Source organism: Bufo gargarizans, chromosome 2 (assembly GCF_014858855.1).
Source record: "Bufo gargarizans isolate SCDJY-AF-19 chromosome 2, ASM1485885v1, whole genome shotgun sequence".
Lineage (NCBI taxonomy): Eukaryota > Metazoa > Chordata > Amphibia > Anura > Bufonidae > Bufo > Bufo gargarizans.
This window is the reverse complement of record NC_058081.1, coordinates 427,185,936-427,208,537: the sequence shown is the minus strand read 5'-3', so window position 1 is coordinate 427,208,537 and position 22,602 is coordinate 427,185,936. Positions and strand designations below refer to the sequence as shown.

The window sequence follows — 22,602 nt, the reverse complement described above, 5'->3', positions numbered from 1 at the left end:
GCTGCCGGAGGTCACATAGCATTATATTGATTGATCTAACCCTTAAAGTTCTGGAATGTATTGGATAACTGGCATAATGCTGTTAGTGTCATCTAATACATTCCAGGACTATAAGGGTTACATAGCATCATAAATCAATATAATGCTATGTGAATCCCATCAGTGCTGGGAGGTCAGGCCAGGTGCTGCGATGCGGACTCGCTGCGGGAGGAACGCTTGTCTGCAAGGGGCCTTAGCACAGGGGGGCCCACTGAGGCTTTATCGCCCAGGGCCCACATGAACCTGGAGCCGGCCCTGGTTTTATACCATAGAAACATAGAAACATAGAATGTGTCGGCAGATAAGAACCATTAGGCCCATCTAGTCTGCCCAATATATCTGAATCCTATGAATAGTCCCTGGCCCTATCTTATATGAAGGATAGCCTTATGCCTATCCCATGCATGCTTAAACTCCTTCACTGTATTTGCCGCTACCACTTCTGCAGGAAGGCTATTCCATGCATCCACTACTCTCTCAGTAAAGTAATACTTCCTTATATTACTTTTAACCCTTTGCCCCTCTAATTTAAAACTGTGTCCTCTTGTGGTAGTTTTTCTTCTTTTAAATATGCTCTCCTCCTTTACCGAGTTGATTCCCTTTATGTATTTAAAAGTTTCTATCATATCCCCTCTGTCTCTTCTTTCTTCCAAGCTATACATATTAAGGTCTTTTAACCTTTCCTGGTAAGTTTTATCCTGCAATCCATGTACTAGTTTAGTAGCTCTTCTCTGAACTCTCTCTAGAGTATCTATATCCTTCTGGAGATATGGCCTCCAGTACTGCGCACAATACTCCAAGTGAGGTCTCACCAGTGTTCTGTACAGCGGCATAAGCACTTCACTCTTTCTACTGCTTATACCTCTCCCTATACATCCAAGCATTCTGCTGGCATTTCGTGCTGCTCTATTACATTGTCTTCCCACCTTTAAGTCTTCTGAAATAATTACTCCTAAATCCCTTTCCTCAGATACTGCGGTCAGGACTGTGTCAAATATTCTATATTCTGCCCTTGGGTTTTTACGCCCCAGGTGCATTATCTTGCACTTATCCACATTAAATTTCAGTTGCCAGAGTTCTGACCATTCTTCTAGTTTTCCTAAATCCTTTTCCATTTGGTGTATCCCTCCAGGAACATCAACCCTGTTACATATCTTTGTGTCATCAGCAAAAAGACAAACCTTACCATCGAGGCCTTTTGCAATATCACTTATGAAGATATTAAACAAAATTGGTCCCAGTACAGATCCCTGTGGAATCCCACTGGTAACATGACCTTGTTTTGAATGTTCTCCATTGACTACAACCCTCTGTTGTCTGTCACTCATACCCTGGCTCTACATAGCAGACAGGGAAATAATTTTAAAAAATGTGTCTGTTACATTGTTGGGTGACATTAACCCTTTTTGGCATGTTTAATACCCCTACTCTACATAGCAGACAGGGAAATAATTTTAAAAAAATCATCTGTTACATTGTTGGATGACATTAACCCATTTTTGCAGTTTAAAAAACCCTGTTCTGCATAGGTGACAGGGACTTAAATTTCTAAAATTCTTCTGTTCCATTGGTGGGTGACATTAACCCATTTTTGCCGTTGAAAAACCCCTGCTCTGCATAGGTGACAGGGACAAAAATTTCTAAAAATCGTCTGCTCCATTGGTGGGTGACATTAACCCATTTTTGCCATTGAAAAACCCCTGCGCTGCATAGGTGACAGGGACTTACATTTCTAAAATTCATCTGTTCCATTGGTGGGTGACACTAACCCATTTTTGCAGTTTAAAAAAACCCTGCTGTGCACAGGTGACAGGGACCGAAATTTCTAAAAATCGTCTGTTCCATTGGTGGGTGACGTTAACCTTTTTGGCTGTTTTATACCCCTGCTCTACATAGCAGACAGGGAAATAATTTTAAAAAATTCAACTGTTACATTGTTGGGTGATATTAACCAATTTTTACCATTGAAAAACCCCTGCTCTGTATTGCTGACAGGGAACTAAATTTAGTAAAAACATCTGTTACTTCAGTGGGTGACCGTAAAAAATGAGGAGAGCGTCAAATAAGGGATGTGGCCCTGGTCATGGTGTTGGTGGAGCTCCTGTTGAAGGGAGAGGACGCAGTCTATCTGTGCCAGCTACACGCCCAATTGAAACACCTTCATCAGGTGCGCGTAGGCAACAGAGCCTTCAGCGTTATTTAGTAGGCCAGAATGCCGCTCTACTGATAGTGAGGCCTGAACAAGTACAGGCGATAGTAGATTGGGTGGCTGACAGTGCCTCCAGTTCCTTCACATTGTCTCCCACCCAGTCCCCTGCTGAAAGATCAGAGTTGGCACAAGCAGCCTATGTCCATCAGTCTTTTACCTCACCCCCTTGCAAATCAGCCAAGCAGTCTGAGCCCCAAGTCATGCAGCAGTCTCTCATGCATTTTGATGACTCTGCTAGCAGGGTTTCCCAGGGCCATCCACATAGCCCTGGCCCAGAAGTGGAAGATATTGAGTGCACCGATGGCCAACCACTTATGTTTCAGGATGAGTACATGGGTGGACCACAACATTCAGAATGCGATACAAATCCAGGTGTTAAGACAAGGCAGGGTTGCCATACAATGCCCTGACAGCATCTTATAACAATTCTAAAACAGGAGGTGCCAGCAGTTCTGCCCACCAATGGTACAATCGTGTGAGCAGGGTCGAGGAGGTGTCGGCAAGGTTTATGACCCAGCTAAGGTCAGCCCAGAACTTCCTTATTCTGGCTGAGCCGACAGTTCTGTGGAACCACTAAATACAGCTATAACATTCATGTATTAATATCCCTTATGATTGTACGAGTCCAACAAGACCAAACTTGACTCTGCTGGGGCTTGTGGTTCTCCAGGGCAGCATACAGCTGGCTTTTCAGCCTTCCAAGGGCACAAGAACATACTGTTTGATATCTCTGTGATTGCACTGGTCTACGGTGGTTGAATCCGGCCTTAGCCAGTTCAGAATATGCCTACAATCAGAGATATGAAAAATGACTATGTTTGAGTCCCTGAAATGTCCAATAGGTTGCTTTCCCATCTCTCTCTGGTCCCCTGCTGGGACTGTAGTCAGAATGTCTGGCTACTGTTATCCAAGGATCCAGTATTTTATGATGAGCCTCAGAAGAGGTGCTTTTGAAGCTCCCATCCTTATCTTTATGATGGGGAAGTGCAATTTGCAAATACTAGGACACAGCTCCAAGCAAGGGAATATTTCTCTTTTAAAGCAGAATAAAGGGGACCTCTATTCCTGCGAATGTGTGTTTATTTAAAAAGTGGACTCTACTTGGGGTACCCTTGACACAGAGTAGACACCTCAAAAATCAAGAAAGGTATCTGGATCCTCCTGATTCCTATTCTGCTGCAGTCTCGGCCTCTTCATCCCCCTCTGGAATGACAGTGGCACCTGCCACCCCGCAAACAGAGGATGTGGCTACAACGCCACCACCTCAGTCCCCAAGCATCTCCACAATGTCCCATGGAAGCGTTCAGCTGTCTATCTCCCAAACACTGGAGTGAAAGAGGAAGTACCCCCCAATCCCTGGCCCTGAATGCCAGCATTTCAAAATTCCTGGCGTTTGAAATGCTGTGATTCCATCTGGTGGACACGGACAGTTTTAAGAATCTGATGGTGGTGGCTGTTCCACAGTACGTTGTGCCCAGCCGCCACTACTTTTCCAGGCGAGCCATCCCCCCTTCCCTGCATAACCAAGTGGGGGACAAAATCTGATGTGCGCTGCGCAACGCCATCTGTGGCAAGGCATAACTACGGATATGTGGATCAGTAAGCAGGGTCAGGGACTTTATATCTCCCTAACAGCACACTGGGTAAATGCTGGGCCTGAGGCAGATAGCAGTTTGGCGCATATCCTTCCACCACCGAGGATTGCAGGGCGTTTCTCTTTGCCTACTGTTGCTTCCTCCTTTTATTCCGCTTCCTCATCCTCTACCGCCTCCTCATCCGATCAGCGTAACACCTTCACCACCAACTTCAGCACAGCCAGGGGTAAACGACAGCAGGCAGTTTATAAACTTATCTGTTTGGGGGACAAACCCCACATCGCGCAGGAGCTGTGGACAGGCAAGGAACAACAGACAGATGAGTGGTTGGTGCCAGTGAGCCTCAAGCCTGGCCTGGTGATGTGCGATAATGGGCGAAATCTCGTAGCAGCTCTGGGCCTAGCCAGTTTGACGCACATCCCTTGCATGGCGCATGTGCTGAATTTAATTTATTAACTTGTCCCACATTTCCACCCGATCAGATTTCAGCTATTGACCTCCGTTGCATGTGGTATCCCTTTCTCAGGCTCCCTCTCCGGCATGGAACCCCGATTCCCCGTTACACGTGATCACCTTGGTAGACGCATAAAAGAACATCGAAAGTTGATAGAGAAAATATCCAATTGGATCGTGGACGTCACGAGGACGTGCGACATGGTGGAGCAGTATGTGTGCACACGCCTACATGTACTGACTGATGGGTCTGCCCCCTTCTACTTCTAGGTCTCAAAATTGGGCACATGACCTGAGCTTGCCCTTTACGTCTTGAAGGAGCTGGGCTGCCCTGCAGCCAGTGTATTATCTGAAAGTTTAGCACGGTAGGAAGGGGTTATCACAGACAAGCGCAGCCGCCTGTCCACAGCCAATGTGGACAAGCTCACGTTCATTAAAATGAACCAGACAGGGATCCCACAGGACTTGTCCCTACCTTGTGCAGAATAGACATGTATACCGGCATCACCCAGCCATTGTTATACTCCAGCGCACTTTCTCTTTGTTTTATTTTTTTATATTTGCCAATGTTTTATGGTCTACCCAAATTTAAACAAAAATAAATAAATAAATAGAATTGAATAAATAAAACAAAAAAAACTGTGTTGGCTACCTCCTCCACCACCGCTTCCACCTACACTGTCACATCCACTGCCTCCTCAACCTCCTATGCCATATGGACCTCCTCCTCCTGGATCAAGATTATAATTTTTTAACTTTACGTATTTTATTACATTATTTTAGATCATTTCCCTATTCAGATTTGTTTGCAGAGCACTTAACCACATTTTGCTGCCTTTTGCAGCCCTCTAGCCCTTTCCATGACTTTTTTAGAGCCATTTTAGTGCTCCAAAGTTCAGGTCCCCATTGACTTCAATGGGGTTCGGGGTCAAGTTCGGGTCCGGAACTCAAACTTTTTCGCAAAGTTTGGCAGAACCTGGCGAACCCGGACATCCAGGTGTCCGCTCAACTCTACTAACTTTTTTATTTTTCCATTCACATAGGCTTATGAGGGCTTATTTTTTGCGGGACAAGTTGTAAATTCTAATGGCACCATTTACAGTTGCATACCATATAGTAGAGAGCGGGAAAAAATCCAAATGGGGTAAAATTGGGAAAAAAATATAATTCTGATAAAGGTTTTTATTTTTATTTTTTTTACACTGTACACTATGCGGAAAAAATTGACCTGTTATCTTCATTCTCCAGGTTAGTACGGTTCCAACGATCACAATGATGTTTCCTTCATTTGGCATAAAAAAGGAGAAGCCTTCAACCCAAAGAACACCATCCCCACTATCAAACATGGTGGTGGGAACCTAATGCTTTGGCTGTGTTTTTCAGCCAATGGACCAGGGAACCTAATCACAGTAAACGGCACCATGAAAAAAGAGCAATACATGAGGATTCTCAATGACAACATCAGGCAGTCTGCAGAGAAACTTGGCCTTGGGCACCAGTGGACATTTCAGCATGACAATAACCCAAAACACACAGCAAAAGTGGTGAAGAAATAGTTAGCAGACAACAACATTAACGTTTTGGAGTGGCCCAGCCAGAGTCCAGACTTGAATCCAATTGAGAATCTGCGGAGGGAGCTAAAGATCAGGGTGATAGCAAGAAGACCCTCCAACCTGAAAAATTTGGAGCTCATTGCTAAAGATGAATGGGCAAAAATACCTGGAGACATGCAAAAAGCTGATCTGCAATTATAGGAATTATTTGATTGCTGTAATAGCCAATAAAGGCTTTTCTATTGATCATTGAGAAGGGTATGAACAATTTTCATAATTTTGTAATTTATTAAGACCAGCATTTTAGACTCTGGGCTTAATACCCCTTTGTCTGGTGCATGATACACCTAAGTTATTTAGAGACACTATTTTTTTTATTTAGGTTTCTATTGGGTCTTGAACCCAAAAACCTACTGTTTGCCAGGTAGAAGCCTTATCATTGAGCTATAAGCTCAGCTATAGCTGTGCTTGTTCTGGCAAATAAGTAAAATTACCTTCTTTTTTTTTAATCAGCAGTTCAGAGAAGTAAAATGTCTATTATTGCAACTGCACATACCATAGAGCTATAGGCTCAGATATAGTAAGATATAGACTTTCTTTGGCTACTGTATGTGATTTAGCATAAAAATACACAGTATATCTATAACTCATTCTGACTTTGACCCTGACCTATGAAGAAAGTCAGACATCAAAGTCAAACTCAAACGTCAGAGTAAAATAACAAAGTCACATGTCAGAGTCAGGTGTCAGAATGAGTATTTTGCTGGCTGCAGCAAGCTGGATCGGGAGAAGGAGGGAAGTCCTGCCACGGTGGCTGGCTGCCACCTCTGTTTGCCTATGGGATGGGGTGATGCTGCTTCATGTAGTTTATTAGACCTGTGGTGCCTGCTCATGGCTTATTGTACTCTTGCAGGGCTTGCACAAGGCAATGCTTTTGTCTTTCAGCAGCGTGGAGAAAAGCTGCCTGATGGGAGATACTCGCGCAAGGTTAGAGGTAGCTGAACTGGGCTTAGCTCTGGCATGTTTTGGGCCTAACCCACCCATTGCAGCGGCATAACCAAATCTCGAAGCAGACATGGCTGTGGCTGTTCTTTGTGAGGTACGTGGCCTCTGATTTCGGACACCATCACCCTCCTCCTCTGATGTTGCCTCCTCCACAGCTCCCTGATCCGGTTCTCAGGTCCTGTCCATCACAAAATTGAAGTGAAAGGGAGGGTGAGGACTTAGATGACTATCAGACAGTGGGATATAATGGTGGGTTCTTTGCCCATTCCTCCCCTGCTCTTCCCCAACTGCCACGGTTGCTGCCCCCAATGCCAATTGTGCAGCTACAGGGACCACTACTACTACCAGCACCAATACCGCTATGCCTGGGGTCTGCAGCCTCCTCATCCACCTCCTCCTCAGGGCATTACAAAGTTGGGAGGTATGATGTTTAGGGCAAGTCGGGCATAGCAGGACATGCAGGCAACCACCCAGGATGGTGAGACAGCAGTGAAAAACCGTGACTGTCCCACCAGATATGAAACAGGTGGGACCTATGCTAAAACTCATGTGTGCCAGAATTTTTTTTTCAACTGGAGGCTGTGATGTAGTTGTGTTCAGTAACACTGTTTAATTTGCATTATTGATGTGAAATGCATATGCTTCTGCTGTACCATATCCACCCCTTATCTTGCACCAATATACATGTTCAGTAAAATGGCTATGATAGTCATTTTACTATTATTTGTAATGCAGTAAAATTATTGAGCGCTTTTTTAAAAGAATAACACCCATTCACTAGAACTCGTGTGTGACTGCATTTTTTTTGTAATGATTCCACAGACATCTTTGTGAACTAGACGTTGTGATGCAGTTATCTTCAGTAACAGAGTTATCATTTGCGTTACTGATGTAAAATGTGCATAGTGCTACAGTACCCCTTCTATTCCTTATATGCAGCAATGTACATTTTCAGTGACACGCCTATGGCAATGGTGTTATGATTGCTCAAATTATAATAGGTATTGCAGTAAAAGTATTGAGCGCTAACTGTTAGCGGCGGATATTAAAATATTAGCTAAAGTTTTGGCGGTGAGATTATCAAAGGTGATTCTAACAATAGTGCACCCGGACCAGACTGGGTTCATGCCCCAGAAATCCACCTCCATTAACATAAGAAGAGTCTTTGCTAGTATACAGTGTGCAGCAACTAATGAGGGTGACAGAGCAATTCTATCACTATATGCGGCCAAGGCGTTTGATAGTATAGAATGGGGTTATCTATGGTGTACACTGCGGACAATGGGCTTCGGAGAATATTTCATTAAGTGGGCACAAACGTTGTATTCTGCACCAAGTGACAAATATGGGGGAACTGCTCAAACCCCAAACACTGTAGCGTGTTTCTCATTGGGGGAGCAGTCCCACCGCATGTGGACCACAGCAAATGACCATCCCCAGCAAAAAATGCGTACAATGGAGGATATCGGCGCGGTCCACATGCACCACAAAGGCATCCTACACAAAACGGAAAATTGTGCGGATTAAAATATAATTATATAAATCACAGAAAAAAATGCACCAAACGGATATGCCACTGACTATACTAGCTAGTCATACAAGCAGATATTAAAAGCTGAGACTTTTGCAAATATATTCCTGTCAGGAGCACATCGCAGCCCATCATGCACCATGCCACGGTCTCTCAGCATGGCAAGGGTCCTACCACTACGCTAACTATGGTGTGAACACGGTCTGAAGGTGATATAATCCAGCTCACAGCCAAGCTTCCACACAACCGCATAGCAGGACAACTAATGCAATGTGAATAAGGCAAGACTGTGAGCCACAACCATATCAGACCATGTGATAGAGGTTTCCAGGTGCAAAAGAATGTTCAAATGCCAGATAAAGGCACATGCAATACATATAAAACAAAATCACAGAAATATAGTGGCAAATATGGGGGAACTGCTTAAACCCCAAACACTGTAGCGTGTTTCTCATTGGGGGAGCAGTCCCACCGCATGTGGACCGCAGCAAACGACCATCCCCAGCAAAAAATGCGTACAATGGAGGATGCCGGCACAGTCCACATGCACCACAAAGGCATCCTACACAAAACGGAGCTTTGTGCAGATGAAAATAGGGGGTGTTGTCATCAAGCTTCAAGCTGTTCAGGGGGACGAGGCAGGGATGTCCGCTGTCTCCTTTGCTATTTCCACTTGAGCTCCTAGCGGCTGCGATCAGGTGTTCGCAGGCGATTAAGGGGTTTAAATATGGCTCTATTCGCTATAAGGTGGCCATGTATGCTGATGATACCTTGTTATTTCTGGGAGACACGTCGGCATCCCTGGCTGAGTCTATGTCATTGCTTAGCAGCTTTGGAGGACTATCAGGCCTGACTATAAACTGGCACAAATCGGCTCTTATATTTTTAGATGGGCAGGTAACCCCGGCAATAGCTACACTAAACAATATTCCCTGCGTTAAAACTATTAAATACTTAGGGATCTGAACTTGAGAAGAAAAACTGTATTGATGATATCCATTAGAATTCAGGAACTGAGAACTGGGGCTTCTCCTGCATTCCCGAATACTAGAGAAAGTTTGCGAGTGAGGAATGCCTCGTTGGAAAGGAGAGCACCGACTCAGTCTTGGTTGAGGTGGTGGTAGCAGATCAAATTCTTCATCATCATCGTCAACACTATAACGGTCTGATTCCTGATCACTACTGACACATGAGATTTTCTTTCCAGAATACGGAGAAAGGCTTGAGCGATGTCTTGATACTGAACTACAAGTGGAGGTAGATGCAAAATCTTGCCTAAGGCTTTCTTTTGTAACCGTGCCATGATCTGGACATCAGTCAGGTCCTGTAGTTTGTAACCCATGGAGATTGAATCATCTCCCAGCTCGGACGTGCTGATTTCACTGTCTATTGAAGACTGTGGGCTCAAGGGTGAAGTCTTCATATTGTAACCTGTCTTTTCTGGTGTTAGTATTGCTTTAGTTGGGGTTTTAAGGATGCTGGGAGAATTTAAGCCGTTGCAAAATGGAGTGAGTCTCGCAACTGGACTATATGGGAAAGAATAAACAGGAGTAGAAAAGAGACTCCTCCAACGACCAGCTTGCTCAAGTCGGAAGCAAAGTGATCTCTTTGCTGCTTCTATTTCGGGACTTGGATGATCTAGAAATTGCCTACACCATTCCAGTGGGCTGAGGGCGGACTCAAACGGTTTCTGCTTCTTGGTAGGGGACTCGTAAAGCCAGGTGACTTCCTCTTCGCTACAATACCCATCTTCCAGGTCCAGGATGTCCACCTCATCCAGGATGGTGGCACCGGTACTGGAGTGGTCAGTCAGTGGCCCCTCAGTGGCACTCAGACATGACAGCTGGGGTCTAGTACTGTAATAGCCTTTTCTTCTCAAGTTCAGACTCCAGAGCAACCAAAAAATAGAACAAGTGCAGATAAATTGCGTAGAAGCATGCCCAATTTGGCTCGAATGCCCGGCACAGCAACAACAACGACCTCCACTGTGGTTTCTCCAGTTACAGTACGCAATAGCCTAAGTTTTGATTCTAATCTGCATGGAGCTGCAAATGGATTATCCAGATTGCACTCTAGTATACCATCACCTGGTCAACTTCAGCAGAGGGTACACAGTGTGGGGAACTTCCCAGTGTCTGTGAGGCCGCCACTGAAAGCTACAGCCTATGTCAGCCCAACCATACAAGGCCATGGTGGCATTCCTCAGTCAACAAGTCTACAGTCTATATCAAGTTCTGGGATTCCTATGCCTAACAAGACTGCAAGTTCATTGCTTATAGCCAGAAGTGGTCTACCAAGACCAGCTTTGTCAAGCATTGCTGCAAGTAGTATACCAAGGAGTAAAATTGTTAGTCCACGCAGTTTTATTCAGCCTCCGAAGACACTTTCATCACTGAGTACTCTACGAGACGGAAACTGGAGAGACGGCTGCTACTAAGCTGTTACGACTACGGATTTTATGAGTAATGTGTATCCCAGCTGGCTGGGAAGAAGACGCATACCTACGACACTGTTCTTGATATTTTAATATTTGTAACATATATGTGTTTTGTGGGCGTGCTATCAAAGACTACATAGCTCCTTTAACATATGCTGTGGACTCATATACTTTTCACAACAATAACTGTATTTATTAACAACATGTATAATGTGTGCAACGAATGCAGAATGCATCAGTAAATAATATGATTCACCACTCTTTTTTTAATACTTTTTTTTACTTTTTGTATCTTTCAACTTATCAATGCACTTAACCTGTTTTTGTACACCGAAGTAAGCACTGCAATACTGGTTACCACAGCCTGCGGGGGAAAAAATCATCAAATGATTACTCACCTCTCAAGACGCTGCTTCACTTTTGTGCCATAAAGTAGTTTTAAATACATTTTTACCACATTGTATAGTATGGGATTTATCAGTAACATGCATAACGTGTTTTTGTTGCAAAGCACAAGGGTCAAGAAGAAGAGTCACTGTAATGTTCTACAAACCACCATTACTGCTGTATGTCTTGTTCATTTTTTATGTTTCATGTTAATTTATTATTATTTAAGAATTTCTGATTAATATCGGAATTACTCTGCAGCACTACTGCAACGGGGAGTGGGCTTTTCGTAGATACACAACAGTTTTACTTACCGTCAAAATACTGAAATCAAATGTCTCAATGGACATAAGACCTAAAAATTTTGATAGACGTTTTACAAAATTGAATTGCACTAATGCTATAATAAGTCAGTATGATTTCATAGCTGACAAATGTATACTGCAGTTTTGGAATGTTTCAGTAATAAAGAATATTTTTGAGCAAAAAATAAAATAAAAAAAAATAAAAATACTTAGGGATCAATATATCACCTAAACTGACAGACTTTGAGGAGTTGAACTTGTCTCCAATGCTGACAAGATTCAGGCTTCGCTCCAAGACATGGTGATTGGCAGGGTTAACCTGATCAAGATGGTCATGATGCCCCAGCTACTATACGTATTACACAATGCCCCAACGTGGATCCCACTTGACAGATTTCGGAAAATTAAGTCTATATTTAGGGACCTGATATGGAGGAAAGACCAACCCAGAATCAAACTAGAGACCTTACAATATCCAAAGTCAGCAGGGGGTCTGGCATTACCCAACCCATGGTTATATTATCTGGCAACACAATGTCAGCACTTAAAGGGCTGGCTAGAAAGTAACTTGACGGACATGACAGGTCAAATTCTGAAACATGCATTGGGGGGTAAGGAGTTATTGTGGATATTGGCGGGAGCAGGAACACCCTTTGTAGATAAATGCTCACATTTGGTATGTCTGATGAGGAAGATTTGGGAGAAGGTCAAGCATCTGAGAGGTGCAGTCGGAATCACGGAACTTACACCTTTATGGCACATTCGCAATGTACCTGAATTCCTACATCTCAGAGGATTTGTCAAACAATGGCAGTATAGGGGGTGACCAAATTTGGAGATATAATGGAGAAAGGGGTACTCAAAACATTTAATACATTACAAGAGGAGTACGGTATACCAAAAAGCAGCTTCTACCAGTTTCTACAAATACGGCACACATTTAATGAGATGTGTAAAAATGACAATACCAAGTGTGAACTGTTACGCCTTCCTGCGGGGTTGTTTTGGGCCGAAACAGGTACACTGACACCGTTGTAGCTTGTGCGTCAGACTGTTGCTAGTTTATTTTGCAAGTTGCTCAAATTAACAAACAAAACCAAAAACAACAATAGCCGTCTGGCTCCTGCCTATCTCACTCGGCAGCCCTAGCTAAACTCATAACACAAAACACAAAGAGCATTTTCAAGGGGAAAACAGAGCAACTTACAGTTCAGTAGTTAGGTGGAGAAGCTAACCGTTCTCAGAGCTCCTGGGCTTGCAGCTTCTCAAACAGACTGCCAGAGAGAGAGAGCTCCTCGGTCAGGGCTGCTGACTTAATTAGTACATCTGTGTGAGCAGTCCCCCAGGGAGGTAAAACCCGGACTGGCTCCGGGTGGTCAGGGAACCCACCCAACTCTTCCCTGACCGGCTCCAGGACCCTAAACTGGTTTTCTTTTTCCCAGAAAGCTTCTGGATACAAGGAAAACCAAACCTTCCTGGAGCCTTTTAACACATGAAGTGCTGGAAACTTGGTGCAATGTACACACCATCCAGCAGTTTCTCTGCAAAACATTGTGACACCCTGTCACATACCCCCTCCCTCTGTTCGAACCCGTGGGTACGGACACTTTCCGAGAACATACAATGAGTTCGGGAGAGAGCGTCAGCATTGGCCTGCAGCTTTCCTGCTCTGTGCTCCACTGAGAAATTATAGTCCTGTAGTGACAGGAACCAGCGGGTCACCCTTGCATTATGATCTTTGGCCCGTGACATCCAGGTAAGAGGGGAGTGATCTGTCACTAACTGAAATTGATGGCCGAGCAGATAGTATCGCAGAGTCTCTAAAGCCCACTTGATGGCCAAACACTCGCGCTCCACAATACTATAGTTTTTCTCAGCTGGGGTTAGCTTCCTACTCAAATATATCACTGGGTGTTCTTCTCCATGCACCAACTGTGACAACACGGCCCCTAGGCCCACATTGGAAGCATCTGTTTGAACAACAAACTTTTTTTTTAAATCAGGAGCGATCAAAACTGGCCTACTGCATAACACCTCCTTGAGTTTACAGAACGCAACCTCAGCCTCTTTGTTCCAAGAAATTCCCCCTGAGCTTTTGCCCTTGATTAGGTCCGTAAGCGGAGCAGCTATGGAGGCAAAATCTGGAATAAACCTTTGGTAATACCCTACCATGCCCAGAAACGTCCTCACCTGTTTTTTTGTGCAAGGTTGAGGCCACTCCTTAATTGCCTGTACCTTTTGAGCCTGAGGCTTGATGAGGCCTTTACCAATAATGTACCCTAGGTATCGTGCCTCTTCAAGGCCCAGGGCACATTTCTTGGGATTGGCCGTCAGACCAGCCTGCCGAATTGAGTTTACCACCGCTTGGACCTTGGGAAGATGACTTTCCCAATCCGAGCTGAATATCACCACGTCGTCAAGGTAGGCCGACGCGAAGTGCCGGTGTGGCCTAAGGACTTCATCCATCAACCTCTGAAAGGTGGCAGGGGCCCCATGAAGCCCAAACGGCATTCTCACATACTGGAATAGGCCCTGAGGAGTAGAAAATGCTGTCTTTTCCCTAGCCGTTGAAGTAAGTGGAATCTGCCAATAACTTTTGGTTAAATCCAGGGTGGTAATGTACCTGGCTGGACCTAACCTTTCTATCAACTCATCCACCCGTGGCATGGGATAAGCGTCAAACTTTGAGATATCGTTTAATTTGCGAAAGACGTTGCAAAACCGCCAGAACCCATCTGGTTTTGGTACCAACACCACAGGGCTAGACCAGTCACTATGGGACGGCTCAATAACACCTAGCTCCAACATTCTCTGGATCTCACCGGCTACTGTCTGTCTGCGAGCTTCAGGAATGCGATATGGCTTCAAGCGAACCCGAGCTTGTGGATCTGTAACAATATCATGCTTAATTACATGAGTGCAACCTGGCCACTCTGAAAACACATCAGCATTCCTAAGGAGGAACTCCTTTACCTCTTGGGCTTGTGCCCTTGACAAAGTCTCCGAGACCTTCACCTCAGTAACTTCCCCCTGAAGTGTAGGGCTGAGAGGCTCAGCCGCCATAGAAACTAACGGTTCCTTCCAGGCCTTTATTAAATTGACATGATAAATTTGCATTTTTTTCCGTTTGTCAGGTTGGTGGACTTTATAATTCACCTCCCCTATCTTCTCTACAACCTCATAGGGCCCTTGCCATTTCGCTAGGAATTTGCTTTTGACGGTGGGAACCAGAACCAGGACCCGGTCACCCGGCTGAAAAACCCTGAGTCTGGCTCCCCGATTGTATATGCGACTTTGGGCCTCTTGAGCCTGTCTCATATGTTCTTGTACTATGGGCATTACAGCTGTGATGCGATCCTGCATCTGTAGAACATGTTCCACCACGGAGCGGTGGGGAGAGGGCTCCTCTTCCCACGACTCCTTTGCAATATCCAAAAGCCCCCGGGGTTGTCGCCCATACAAAAGCTCAAACAGGGAAAACCCAGTAGACGACTGAGGCACCTCACGAACAGCAAACATCAAGTAGGGGAGCAGGCAATCCCAATCTCTCCCGTCTGCCTCAACGACCCTTTTTAACATTCTCTTGAGGGTTTTGTTGAAGCGCTCAACCAACCCATCAGTTTGAGGGTGATAGACAGATGTCCTTAACTGTTTTATACCCAGCAGCTTACACAAACCTTTCATTACGTTTGACATAAAAGGCGTTCCTTGATCTGTCAGGATCTCTTTTGGAATGCCTGTTCTAGCAAACATATGAAACAGCTCCCGGGCAATTGTTTTAGCTGACGTGTTCCGCAGAGGAACCGCCTCGGGATACCTAGTGGCATAGTCTAAAACCACAAGAATGTATTGATGTCCCTTTGCAGATTTCACCAGGGGCCCCACCAAATCCATTGCAATCCGGTGAAAAGGTACCTCAATGATGGGTAACGGTACCAAGGGTCCCCGGTAATGAGGCGCAGGGGACGTCAACTGACATTCTGGGCAAGACGAACAGAATCGTTTGATTTCTTCAAATATGCCAGGCCAAAAAAACCTCTGGAGTACCCGTTGCTGCGTTTTCTCGGCTGCCAGGTGTCCTCCCATGGGGTTTTTATGAGCCAGGTCAAGAACCACTTTCCTATGCAATTTGGGAACAACTAGTTGCTCTACGACTTCACCCCTTATATTATCAACACGATAGAGAAGATCATGGTTGACAGCAAAGTGAGGGTACACCTTCTCCAAGCCCGTACTGTGGGCAACCTCATTAACCACAGCCACATTTTCCCAAGCATGAGCTAACGTTGGGTCCCTCAGTTGGGATGTGCCAAAGTTATCTTGAGAGCAGTTTATTTCTGGCATAGGTAACTCTTCCACAGACTCTTGTGGTCTCTCGGATTCCCCCACTAGCACAGAGAAGGGGAACTGGTCAGGCTCAACTGGGGTCAGTCCACCGGCCGGTGCTTCAGAACCGGAATCCCCAAAGTTAGGCAGGCTAGCCAGAGTTTCATCCCTCACACTTAGGGAAACTTGAGGTGGAAAGTCGACCGCCCACAGGTCCCAGAACAAAGGAAAGTCCCGCCCTAGTATGACACTATGCATCAGGGATTTAGACACTCCAACCTCATGGGATGTCACACCAAACTGAGTCTCAATGGGGACCACCGCTGTACCATAACTTTTTGCATCACCATGTATGCACACAACACCCATGCACTGGTTTTTCAGCTGGTCTGGAGCTACCAGGTCTGAGTGTACAAGCGTAACGAGGCTCCCAGAATCCAGCAAGGCCTGGACACTCCTTCCATCCACTTTGACTTGTGCCATGTGAGCCAGCGCAGACGTCAGACACGCTGGATGAGCAAAGAAGGAAAGGCGCCGAGTGGCTTCACACTCCATAGGTACTGGGACGTCAGGACATTTAGCAGCCACATGCCCCCGGGCTTTGCACCTCCAGCACTGGACACCGGAGCCTGGTAGGGTCTCTTTCAGCAGCCTAGTATCCACGTTGGTCTTCACCCACGTTCTCAAACCAGGATCAGCATTTAAGGTTGAGGCGCCTCTCCCCGCCGCTGCCGGCAGACGCCGCTTTACAGGCAAGTTCTCGGGGTCAGACCCCCCTGCCAAAAACCCCTCTGCTGCGAGGTAGCGTTCAACCATCTCAACTAACTCATTGGCAGACTTTGGATCAGCGTGACTGACCCATTTTCTTAATTCATACGGCAGCGCTGTCAGGAAGCGATCCATTCTGACCCTTTCGACAATCTGGGGTGCCGTGAGTATCTCAGGTTGCAACCACTTTCGTACCAGATAAATTAGGTCATGCATCTGTGACCTGGGAGACTTATTAGGCTGGTAATTCCAGCGGTGCACGCGTTGGGCCCGCACAGCAGGAGTGACACCCAAACGGCGGAGAATTTCAAGCTTTAGCTTCTCGTAGTCCTGGGCATCCTCGGCAGACAAATCAAAATATGCTTTCTGAGAGTCACCAGTTAGAAACGGAGCAACCAACCCCGCCCACTGAGGCTTAGGCCACGCCTCCCGATCTGCGGTACGTTCAAAAGTATTCAGAAAGGCTTCCACGTCATCGTGTGGGGTCATTTTCTGAAGAAAATGGCTTGCTTTGATCAACCCACTATTGCTAGGTCGATCCGGACGCGTATTCGCCAGCTGCTGCAGAACCTCTGTAAGAGTTTCTCTGTCTTTCCGAGCGGCTTCAGCTTGCATTTGCCTGTCTCTTTCCGCAGCCTCAGCTAGTGCAGTCAAAGCCTTTTCATATCTGGCATTAGTCTCTCGCTGGACTGCATTTGCCTCTTGATGGGTTGCACAGGCTTGTGCCAACCTCAACACCAGGTCTTCCATCGTACTGGATGATAAGATGAAATGCAATTCAAGTTGCTAGATGGGTGGTATCTGGCAGGGATCCGTGTGCCCGCATCCTCCACCAATTGTGAACTGTTACGCCTTCCTGCGGGGTTGTTTTGGGCCGAAACAGGTACACTGACACCGTTGTAGCTTGTGCGTCAGACTGTTGCTAGTTTATTTTGCAAGTTGCTCAAATTAACAAACAAAACCAAAAACAACAATAGCCGTCTGGCTCCTGCCTATCTCACTCGGCAGCCCTAGCTAAACTCATAACACAAAACACAAAGAGCATTTTCAAGGGGAAAACAGAGCAACTTACAGTTCAGTAGTTAGGTGGAGAAGCTAACCGTTCTCAGAGCTCCTGGGCTTGCAGCTTCTCAAACAGACTTCTCAAACAGACTGCCAGAGAGAGAGAGCTCCTCGGTCAGGGCTGCTGACTTAATTAGTACATCTGTGTGAGCAGTCCCCCAGGGAGGTAAAACCCGGACTGGCTCCGGGTGGTCAGGGAACCCACCCAACTCTTCCCTGACCGGCTCCAGGACCCTAAACTGGTTTTCTTTTTCCCAGAAAGCTTCTGGATACAAGGAAAACCAAACCTTCCTGAAGCCTTTTAACACATGAAGTGCTGGAAACTTGGTGCAATTTACACACCATCCAGCACTTTCTCTGCAAAACATTGTGACACCCTGTCACACAAGATACATAGAGACGCTTGCTTACATTTAATAGTGGAGAGAGGAGATAAAAAAGGGATTATTTCAAAGATATATCAAATGTTAGTAGATAAATATCTGGAAGCGTTCCCCCTATCCAGAATGAAGGGTTGGGAGAAAGACATAGGTGAAATATCCCAAGAGCAGTGGGAAGCTATATTAGAAGCCATACCAACAGTATCATTAAGCAAAGGTGGGAAGTTGTCTCAACTTTTCATTGTACACAGAGTCTACAAAACTCTGGTCTTTTTACACCGTATTGGCATCAGGACAGATGCAAAGTGTCCACGATGCCAAGCAGAACCAGCTGATTTATTGCATATGCTGTGGCAATGTTTGCAGTTAGATGGCTTCTGGTCGGATGTATTGGCAGTGATTCAAAATATCTTTTCATTGCAGATACCCCAAGACCCAAAAGTATGTTTTCTTGGTTATGTGTCATATATTGGACAGGAGGAGACAGATAGGATTGTAGCTGGCGGATTATTATATGTGGCAAGGAAGCTTATTGTCTTACATTGGATTCAGTCATGTCCTCCAGTTATTGAGGAATTCAGAAGAAAAGTAAACACAATGTTAGTTTATAAGAAAATGGTGTTTAAGAAGAGGGGATGTCCTCAAAAATATGAAAAATTGTGGGGCCGCTGGATGATTAATATCGAATAATATTTGGATAAGTCCACAAAGTGCTGAAGTGGGAGTTGGGGGGAGGGATGGGAGGGAAGGGTATGTTGCGGTAATTTTATGGTCCACATAGACATTTGTTGCTGTATCATATTGCCCAGTGGAATTGATGATGTATGTCAAATTTTGTGATGCAACATGTTTATTTTTGTAACAATGCTTTATTGTTGTACATTTATACAATAAAAATGTTAAATAAATAAAAATCTAAAAAAAAAAAAAAAAAGTATTGAGCGCCTTTTAAAAAGAAAAACATCGGTTCACTAAAACTTGGGTATGACTGAATTTTTTTTGCAGTCATGCCTGATGTCTTTTCGGCTAGATGTGTCACTTCAGTAACACAGTGATAATTTACATTACTTATATAAAATGTCTTTACTGCCTTACCTTATCTTCCCTTACATTGCAACAATGTACATATTTTGTAACAAGGCTATGGAAATTAGGCGTTAATAAATTAAATTTGCCGGTTCGACAAATTTTTCAGGAAAAATTTGGTTCGATCCGAATATATTCGCAGCAAATTAAGTTAAAAAACAGCTATTTCCTGGCTTTTGAGAGCCTTTATAGTGGTGTAGAACACAGTGCCTTCTACTAACATGCATAGGGAGTCTGCTGTGGTAGTGAAATAATACTGTGAGTCCATATGCTTGCAGATGACAGGCATCACTCTTAGAATCACTGCACACTTCACTTATTAGGGCAGTCATGGGGCCAAAACTGGCCAAATAACTAAAGTATGAACTCAGCCTTACAGGTCGATGTTAGCGCCAAGAAGAAGTGCACTCCTTTTACACTGTTGCCAGCTGACTCCAGATAGATGTCTACAGAACCTGTTTTATTAAATGCGTGTACAAGTAGAGTTCCCCTGAACAGAGGGGAGAGGGTGTCATCAGTAAGTTTGTGTTGACATCACAGATTAATTTGCCTTTCCTCTGATCCGTTAAAACAATAGCCCACAAAAACCAAATCCTGGTGTGGAGCATACGCCTTCACTCGGTCATCAATTGTTCAATAATCCATCAGTATTGCTAATGCTAAAAAAAACTGCTGCTACACAGACAGGATCCGTTGTGCATCTCATTTATCCTTCCTTCTGACAGGAATGTCAGCCAGGTCAAAAGGCAAAATAGTGGCCCAATCAAGAAGTGGGGAGGGTGGGAACGGCATGAGAAGTCCACAGAGTGGACCTATGACATATTGATGAGGTGGAAGCAGCATCAGGATACCACAGAGTGGCAAGGTGACTTAGTGGGGAAATGTCAGCAGCATCAAGAGACCACTGAGTGGCAAGGTAACATAGTGTGGAGATGGCAGCAGCAGCAGTAGGGTATCACAGAGTGGCAAGGAGACATAGTGTGGCGATGACAGTAGCAGCAGCATAAGGAGACCACAGAGTGACAAGGTGACATAGTGTGAATATGGCAGCAGCATGAGGAGATCACAGAGTGGCAATGTGACATAGTGTGGAGATGGCAGTAGGAGGATACCACAGAGTGGCAAGGTGACATAGTGTGGAAATGGCAGTAGCAGCATCAACAGCATCAGGATACCACAGAGTGGCAAGGTGACATAGTGTGGATATGGCAACAGCATCAGGAGACCACAGAGTGGCAAAGTGACATAGTGTGGAGATGACAGCAGCAGGAGGATACCACAGAGTGGAATGTTGACATATAGTGGATATGGCAGCAGAATCAGGAGACCACACAGTGGCAAGGTGACATAGTGTGGAGATAGCAGCAGGAGGATACCACTGAGTGGCAAGGTGATATACTGTGAAGATGGCATTAGCAGCAGGAGCATCAGTATACAACAGAGTGGCAAGGGGACATACTGTGGATATGGCAGCAGCAGGAGGATACCGCTGAGTGGCAAGGTTACATAGTGTGGATATGGCAGCAATGGGGGATACCACAGAATGGAAAGGTGAAATAGTGTGGAGATGGCAGTAGTAGCAGCAGCATCAGGTTACCACAAAGTGGCAAGCTTACATAGTGTGGATATGGCAGCAACATCAGGAGATCACAGAGTGGCAAGATGACATAGAGTGGAGATGACAGTATCCTGATGAGGTGGAAGCAGCATCAGGATACCACAGAGTGGCAAGGTGACTTAGTGGGGAAATGTCAGCAGCATCAAGAGACCACTGAGTGGCAAGGTAACATAGTGTGGAGGTGGCAGCAGCAGCAGTAGGATATCACAGAGTGGCAAGGAGACATAGTGTGGCGATGGCAGTAGCAGCAGCATAAGGAGACCACAGAGTGGCAAGGTGACATAGTGTGAATATGGCAGCAGCATGAGGAGATCACAGAGTGGCAATGTGACATAGTGTGGAGATGGCAGTAGGAGAATACCACAGAGTGGCAAGGTGACATAGTGTGGAAATGGCAGTAGCAGCATCAGCAGCATCAGGATACCACAGAGTGGCAAGGTGACATAGTGTGGATATGGCAACAGCATCAGGAGACCACAGAGTGGCAAAGTTACATAGTGTGGAGATGACAGCAGCAGGAGGATACCACAGAGTGGAAAGGCAACATAGTGTGGGGATGGTATTATCAGCAGCAGCATCAGGATACCAAAAAGTGGCAAGGTGACAGTGTGGAGATGGCAGTAGCAGCAGTATCAGGATACCACAGAGTGGAATGTTGACATATAGTGGATATGACAGCAGAATCAGGAGACCACACAGTGGCAAGGTGACATAGTGTGTAGATAGCAGCAGGAGGATACCACTGACTGGCAAGGTGACATACTGTGAAGATGGCATTAGCAGCAGGAGCATCAGTATACAACAGAGTGGCAAGGGGACATACTGTGGATATGGCAGCAGCAGGAGGATACCGCTGAGTGGCAAGGTTACATAGTGTGGATATGGCAGCAACGGGGGATACCACAGAATGGAAAGGTGACATTGTGTGGAGATGGCAGCAGCAGCATCAGGATACCACCGAGTGGCAAGGTGACACAGTGTGGATATGGCAGCAGCAAGAGGTTACTACAGAGTGGCAAGGTGAAATAGTGTGGAGATGGCAGTAGTAGCAGCAGCAGCATCAGGTTACCACAGAGTGGCAAGCTGACATAGTGTGGATATGGCAGCAACATCAGGAGATCACAGAGTGGCAAGATGACATAGAGTGGAGATGACAGTAGCAGCAGCAGCGAGATACCACAGAGTGGCAAGGGGACATAGTTTGGAGTTTGCAGTAGGAGGATACCACAGAGTGGCAAGGTGACATAGTGTGGAGATGGCAGCAGCAGCATCAGGATATCACAGAGTGGCAAGGTAACATAGTGTGGAGATGGCAGCAGCAGCAGTAGAATATCACAGAGTGGCAAGGAGACATAGTGTGGAGATGGCAGCAGCAGGAGGATATAACACAGTGGACACAGTGGCAGGGTGACATAGTGTGGACATGGCAGTAACAGCAGCATCAGGATACCAAAGAGTAGAAAGGTGACATAGTGTGGCTATGGCAGCAGCTTCAGGAGACCACAGAGTAGCAAGGTGACATACTGTGAAGATGGCATTAGTAGCAGCAGCATAAGGACACCACAGAGTGAGAAGCGGACATAGTGTGGATATGGCAGCGGCAGGAGTATACCACTGGGTGGCAAGGTGAAATAGTGTGGAGATCGCAGCAGAAGCATCAGGATACCACAGAGTGGCGAGGTTATATAGTGTGGAGATGGCAGAATCAGCAGCAGCATCAGGAGACCACAGAGTGGAAATGTGGCATAGTGTAGAGATGGCAGCAGGAAGATACCACAGTGAGGCAAGGTGACATAGAGAGGAGATAGCAGCAGCATCAGGACACCACAGAGTGTCAAGGTGACATAG

At 45.5% G+C, this 22,602-nt stretch overlaps 1 protein-coding gene and 1 pseudogene across 1 annotated transcript; one reads left to right on the top strand and one right to left on the bottom strand.

Moving 5' to 3' along the window:
* Positions 1–9,125: 9,125 nt before the first annotated feature.
* Positions 9,126–10,222, bottom strand: LOC122925975 (annotated as a pseudogene).
* Positions 10,223–10,246: 24 nt separating this feature from the next.
* Positions 10,247–10,822, top strand: LOC122925974 (SLAIN motif-containing protein 1-like; the record flags this gene model as incomplete). The annotated part of the gene is made up of 1 exon (XM_044277367.1): positions 10,247–10,822. A coding segment is annotated over one exon (576 nt), but the record flags the coding sequence as incomplete, so codon positions are not given.
* Between the last annotated feature and the right edge of the window lie 11,780 nt (positions 10,823–22,602).